Source organism: Chelonus insularis, unplaced genomic scaffold (assembly GCF_013357705.1).
Source record: "Chelonus insularis isolate UGA/USDA-ARS -01 unplaced genomic scaffold, ASM1335770v1 contig_114_pilon, whole genome shotgun sequence".
Taxonomy (NCBI): domain Eukaryota; kingdom Metazoa; phylum Arthropoda; class Insecta; order Hymenoptera; family Braconidae; genus Chelonus; species Chelonus insularis.
The window spans coordinates 6,387-13,821 of record NW_023276355.1 but is presented as its reverse complement, the minus strand read 5'-3'; the positions used below and the strand labels follow the sequence as shown (position 1 = coordinate 13,821).

General features: G+C 34.5%; 1 protein-coding gene across 1 annotated transcript; it reads left to right on the top strand.

The window, feature by feature from the left end:
- Positions 1-3,953: 3,953 nt before the first annotated feature.
- LOC118070826 (uncharacterized) lies at positions 3,954-7,015 on the top strand. Its single transcript, XM_035089684.1, has 5 exons — positions 3,954-4,093; positions 4,135-4,811; positions 4,895-5,721; positions 5,850-6,027; positions 6,672-7,015. Exons 1-5 carry the CDS (start codon positions 3,954-3,956, stop codon positions 7,013-7,015), a joined length of 2,166 nt encoding a protein of 721 aa, XP_034945575.1.
- The last annotated feature ends 420 nt before the right edge of the window (positions 7,016-7,435 follow it).

The window sequence follows — 7,435 nt, the reverse complement described above, 5'->3', positions numbered from 1 at the left end:
GTCCGATATTTCACCTTTGCTTACAGAAAGTATCTCAGAGGCAGAGTTACTTTTAATCATTTTTTGACGCTCACGAAATCTTTTAACTCTTAACCGAGTATTTTCAAGTTTTCGTTTTTGTTTGTCTGACTCCATTTTTTACTTTTAAACAAACAAATGTGTTCGAATAACTTAAAATCGTACTTAATAATTCAACGAGTCTTAAAGTAAGAAAAATTAAGGTTAAAAAACAGCGTGCGCCTATCATGAACGTCGACTCTCTACTATATTACTATTACTACTACTTTACCATATCATTATCATCGAAATGAATTTTCAGATCATCCATTATCTGGTCGTTTTTTTATTAACAAATTTAAAAAAAATGAAACATAAAATACGCAGATCGTGATGTTTTGAGCCTTCTCACACTCTGTCAATTTTTCTATAAACATATGGATCGTCAAGATTGCTTGTAAATTATTATAGATGTCGCACCTCTTTTGTTCGGCCGAACGCTTTTTAAAAATGATAATACTCTTAAATGATTGAGAAAGGCAGTCAAAGTTTATTATTATTCAACTATTCAAAGATTAGAAGTGACTAACAAAAATTTTTTAGAAAAAGTTTATTTTAGCGATTTCAATAAGACAATCAGCATTAAATAAGAATAAGTATTAGATTCCTTAAAGGATTTTGTAAAAAACAATAAAGTCAGGGTCAAATTGGGAAATGTAAGGGGTTCCTTGGAAAGGTTTAATAAGATAATAATATCAGGACCGGATTGGGATAGGTAAGGGATTTCGTAACAGGGTATTCCCTTTTAGTACCTGATAGGGACCATATATAAATACCGTATTACGGCATTCCATACTAGACCCTGATCCGGTCCGGATCATATTAGGGCATGCCCTTTTTCATTTCTACTCGGGCCGATTTCGATGAAACATTGCAGACATGAACAGAGAAATGTTAGGAGTGACATGGACTACTTTTTGTTTATGTGAAATGTTTATAACAATTAAATTTGTTATGAACAATAAAAAACGAGATCTATGCAATTTAGTCAAGTTCTCTCAACGAAACATTTTTCCTCTTACTAGAAAAAAGTTACACAGCATGTAACTTGCTTTGAAACTGATTCTTTGTATTTTTGACAATTGAATTTGTTATAAACAATGGAAAATGGGATTTATGCAAAGTATTAAAGTTCTTCCGACGGGAAATTTTCTCTTTTATTCAATAAAAGTTACTAACCATGTAAGATAAAGAAGAACAAATATTTCTTATTTATAACTATCAAATTTGTTATGAACAATTGAAAACGGGATCTATGCAATAAATTCGAGTTTCTTCACCGAAAAATTTTTTATTTTATCAGTACAAAGTTGCTAGCTCTGTTATATAAAAAGAAATGATCTCTTTTTGTTGACAACAATCAAATTTGATATGAAATGGTGCAAACGGGGTCTATGCAATTTATTTGAGTTCTTCTGAGGGAAAACTTTTCCTTTAATTAAAAAAAATTTACTGACTACATAACATGAATAGAAACGAACTCTCTTTGTTAATACCAATTTACTTTGTTATAAAGAATTGAAAACGGATTCTAAGCATTGAATTCGACTTTTTTTACCATAAAATTTTTTCTTATCGAAAAGTAGTTACTTTGTATGTAAAATGCAGAAAAATGAATGTTTCTTTAAACAAAAGAAAAATCACAGAAAAACACAACAAATGTCAGATATACAGTTGAACACCATATAACATAATAAGTTCCGTTCTCCTAAAATCTGAGAGAAGCGGAATAACTGAGGAAATGTCAAAATTTGTTGCAGAAAATAGGTCTTTTATAAAAACTCGGTGATTGTCGCCAAACTTCCAAAATAATTCTGAAATCTATAAGAAAAAGATAAATTACAAAAAAACACGATCAATGTTAAATATACGGTTAACATCGTATAATATAATGAAAAGATTGAATCTTTTACATCGATCATGTCGGAGTGTTTATTCGCAATTCCACGATTATTGTTTTCGGCGAAGATTCGTAAGTGTTTGAAGGAAAGATAAATAGAGTAGTCATTCTTGCAATATTACTTCTTCTAAAAAGGAAAAGTATCGTTGAAAATTATTCATGATCGAGAAAAGCAGAAACATGACAACATACTTTTTTCAAACGATTTTATTTTCATTTAATTATACATTTTCGATGAGTAAAGTAATTTTTCTAATAACATTTACATCACAATGGAGAATAATAAGTCATACTGCAAATCTGCAAGAAAAGTTTAAAACATCTTTTACATTGTAATTGCATAATTTCTGTACGATCATTAGCAGAATGTTTACATTACGGCGACAATCACCGAGTTTTTATAAAAGACCTATTTCCTGCAACAAATTTTGACATTTCCTCAATTATTCCGCTTCTCTCAGATTCTAGGAGAACGGAACTTATTTAGTATATCTGCCTTCTAGTGACTAAAAACAGAAATATTAATCTATTGATATACATACCTACCCTCTACCGACTAAGGAACAGAAATATCGATCTATTGGTGTACATACCTGCCCTCTAGTGGCTTAAAACAACAAATATCGATTTTTTGTGGTAGTAATCAGCATATTCTAGTAACCAAATTGTAATTGGCCCCATTTAAAAACTACTCCCGTCCTTTGAAATTCTCGTACAACCACATCAATTGAATACAACAATTGATGCCTTAATATCTTCCATTTTGTATTTTTGTTTTAAATCTTATGACTCTATTTATTGTAAAGTATTATCTTGAATAATTTTCAATATCATCTATAATATTTATCCTTAATTAAAATAAAAATAATTTCGTAAACCATAAAATAATGTATTAAATAATTAAAATATTTAATTATTCAGAATTGAGAACTTAATGAATTATTCATTTAGAATATGGAGATAAATTAATCTTAATTAATTTTTCAATAAGTCTTCTTATGCTGTATAAAATATTATTTCTTGAAACTATTACTAGAGAATTTGAAAATTACAAACAAACCTGTAGGACATACATGATTTAACAATTATTTTTATGTATGCATGTAATTTAACGATTCCATATCATATATAATTTATATGTATGAATTTTTCGGTAAAAGCATCTAGAGTAGCGGTAGATACTCGGCGCCAAGTGCACATTCACCTTTTCCCTCTCTCTCTCTTTCTCACTAGCGCGCTCTTTCCCCCATGAGCGCCGAGGCTACCGACTACTCTATACACGAAAAATTTTGTGTGACGTCATCAACGCATCTTTATATGCAAATATCTTTATAATTGCTACATATTATGATTTCATATTTAATAGGTAGTTATCTTATATCATGAGCTTCCAATTAAACGTTAAACGAGAATTTTTTATTAATTATTAACGGAGTTATAAATAAGCCACGCCCCTAACAGCGATATTTCTGCTATTCAAGATTTTTTCGCTCGCTGTTTCACTCTACTTAATCGAGCGCTCTATCATGTGTTCTCCCTTACTGAATGTGTCTTTCGTCACTTTCTTTCACATTGGGCTCCCTACAGTGCCCTCTTTCTTGCGTTACGTATTGTTATCACTCTCTTTCACGTTAACCTCGTGATATTTCCTTCTCTCTTTGTGGGGGTTCGAGCAGAGCAAATTGAACCTCTGGTGGACAGCAAGCGCAACTAGGAGGATCAGTCAGTCGATAAGCGAGCTAATAGAAAGCGAGTCTAAGACCACCACAGTTGTGGGATTTTTAGTACTTTTATATGTATTATATTGAATTGTTTAATTAATAATTAACCGTTTGAATAATAAGTATATTATTGGTTTATTAACATATTTTGTTTATTATTTATGGACCCAAAATATCCATAATTGGTGACCCCGACGTGATCTGGGAAAAAACCGTTAGAACACCTAACCGCCATATTGTTTCAATTTCTGCAACAAGCATTTTCAAATTTTATCATGACGGATAACGGTACAGAGAAGAAAGTAAAAATGTCAGATTTATTATCTTTCGATGGGGAGATTACTGAAGATCTAACAGATCCGCAGCTGGAAGCTAGCACACCACATGGTCCAAGAGTCAACGCGGCTATCCATACGCAACATGAGCAGAACAATGCCAATTTTACTACAATTTCAGACGATCCGAACTTCCAGCGTTTAATAAAGAAGACCTCGATTTCTGGTTCCTCATGGTAGAATCAGACTTTCGTGCAGCTAAAATTACAGATGATGATATCAAATTCAATGATATCATGAGGGCATTAGATCGAACAACAGCAAGGCAGTTATCTGATGTACTTCGAGATCCTCCAGCAGAAAATAAGTACGAGTACCTGAAAAAGGTCATTCTCGACAGATTTAAAAATACCCGACAAGCGGAACTGCATAAGCTGCTAGAAGAGATGGTACTTGGAGATAAAAGACCTTCAGAATTGTTACGTGAAATGAAAAATCTAGCAAAGGATAGTTTGAGTGACGAAGTCCTTCATGAGTTGTGGTTGAAGCGTCTTCCTCAAAAAATCGCACCACTCCTAGAAATTTCAGATACAATTACTCTAAATGCACTTGCTGAAATAGCTGATCGCGTTATGTTACGTATGAAAGAGCCAACCATCATGGCAACATCTCATGTTCGCAAACCAAGTGACTCATTAGAATTAACTTCAATAAAAGAAACAGTGAATGAACTAAAACGAGCTCTTACATCAGTTCTCCAAGAGCTTGAAGATATGCGAGCTGAACGTAGATCCCGGAGCCGTCATAGGTCGTTCTCTAAGGCCTCAACAACGCGATCGTCATCACCTCATTCCAATGGTATTTGTTGGTATCACTTGAAGCATGGAGTGAAAGCTGTGAAATGTGAAGACAATTGTAAATTCTCATCATTACTAAAACAGGGAAACGATCAACGCTGCCAACCATAGGGGCAGTGGATGGTAGCGATAATAACAATAACACCATATCTTCTGCAGAGCCCCGACTTCATATTTTTGACAAATCAACAAAATTAACATTTTTAATAGATTCAGGAGCCGTAGTCTCTATAATTCCTGCTGAATATTTTCGTGGAGGAAGATCACAAGCACATTTTACATTGTACGCAGCAAACTCTTCACAGATTAGCACTTACGGGACAAAAACATTGGAACCGAATTTCAATCTTCGCAGACCTTTTCCATGGGCATTCATAATAGCAGATGTGGACACACCCATAGTAGGTGCTGATTTCCTAGCTCATTATGACCTTCTCATTGATCTTAAAAACAAGCAATTAATAGATTCAACAACTTCATTATCAACGAAAGGTAAACTTCGTCAAACACAATTTCTTGGAATTTCAACAGTCAGCTCAGATATAAATTGTTCTGATCTGTTAAAAGAGTTTATCAGTATCACTAAGCCTTCAGAAAATGCAATAACACCTAGCAAAATGGAATTTGCACATCGAATTCCTACCACGGGACCTCCAGTTTCAGAAAGATATAGAAAAATATCAGGGGACAAAGCCGTAGCTGCTAAAACTGATCTCCAAGACTTATTAAGAAGAGGTAAACTTAGACCATCCAGTAGTTCTTGGGCCAGCGCAATACATGTCGTCCAGAAGAGCGAAAAGGGGTGTTGGCGCACGTGTGGAGACTTTCGAAAGCTTAACGCAGTGACAGAACCAGATAAATATGCGCCACCACAAATTCAATCCCTCTTTCCTCTTTTGCATAAAAAAACGGTATTTTCAACCTTGGACCTGGAAAAGGCGTATCATCAGATCCCATGTGTGAAGAGGATATCAAAAAGACTGCCATTACAACTCCGTGGGGTCTATACGAATATTTGTTTATGCCTTTTGGGTTAAAGAATGCGTCACAAACATTCCAACGTTTCATCGATTCAGTTTTCCGAGATCTGGATTGTGTTTTCGTCTACATTGATGACATCCTGGTAATATCAGAAAATGAGCAGCAACATCGTAGTCATCTTCGTCAAGTCTTTAAAAAATTACAAGATCATGCACTATCTATCAATGTCAACAAATGTAAATTTTTACAGTCTGAAGTAAACTTCTTAGGTTTGCTATCAGTGCTCAAGGCTATTCACCCACGAATGACAGACTTCAACGAATCATTGATTATCCAAAGCCAGAAACAGTGACCGAGCTACGAAGATTTCTAGGGATGATAAATTACTATAGAAGATGCATTCCTGACATGGCAAAATTTCAAACACCTCTTGATCAGTACATCACTACATCCAAAAAGAATGATAGAACCAAAATTAATTGGAACCCTGAAGCAGAAAGTTGTTTTGAGCAATTAAAACAAAAATTAGCTAACACAACTAAAATGACTTTCCATCTTCACATGCAGAATTGATGTTAACAACAGATGCATCAACAACAGCAATAGGAGCTTCACTTGAACAACTGGAGAAGGGCGTGTGGAAACCACTTGGATTTCATTCAAGAAAATTAAGTGCAACAGAACAAACGTTACAGCACTTACGATAGGGAGCTCTTAGCAATATTTTCAGCGATCAAACACTTTCAATACCTCCTGGAGTGTAGGAAGTTCAAGATCAGAACCGATCATAAGCCACTAACCTATGCTTTTAAACAGAAAATGTCAAAAGCGTCTGAGAGACAACTTAGACAATTGGATTACATTTCTCAATTTTCTACAGATATAGTCTATGTGAAAGGAGAAGAAAATGTAGTCGCAGACGCACTCTCACGTATCAATGCAATCACTATGCCGAGCATTCTTGACGCACAAACAATTCAGCAAGCACAGGAAGCAGATCAAGAACTTCCAGAGATACTTGAAAGTCAAATATCAATTAATTTACAAGAAATTGAAGTGGAACCTAATGTAAAGATTTACTGTGATATCACACATAACATCGTTCGTCCGTACATTCCAGAAAGTCTTCGTAGACTGCATTTGACACTATTCATAATTTATCACATCCAAGTCGCAAAGTTACGTCACAACAACTGCGAGAAAAATTTGTTTGGCCAGGTATAAAGAAGGATGCAGTGAAATGGTCTCGTGAGTGCATGGCATGTCAAAAGGCCAAAGTGCAGCGCCATAACAGATTAATACCCAATCACATAGATGTTCCAGACAATAGATTCACACACATACACATCGATATCATAGTTCTGAGAGAAGTAAATGGATTTAAATATTGTCTGACAATAATAGATCGGTTTACTAGATGGCCAGTGGCAGTACCTCTTAAAGACATGACAGCAGAAACAATCACCGTTGCATTATTCGATCATTGGATAGCTCAGTTCGGGACACCCATAGTTATTACGACGGATCAAGGGACACAATTCGAATCATCATTATTTAATGCACTAGCAAACTTTATTGGAGCTAAAAGAAACAGAACAACCGCATATCACCCACAATCGAATGGGATGATAGAACGTTTTCATA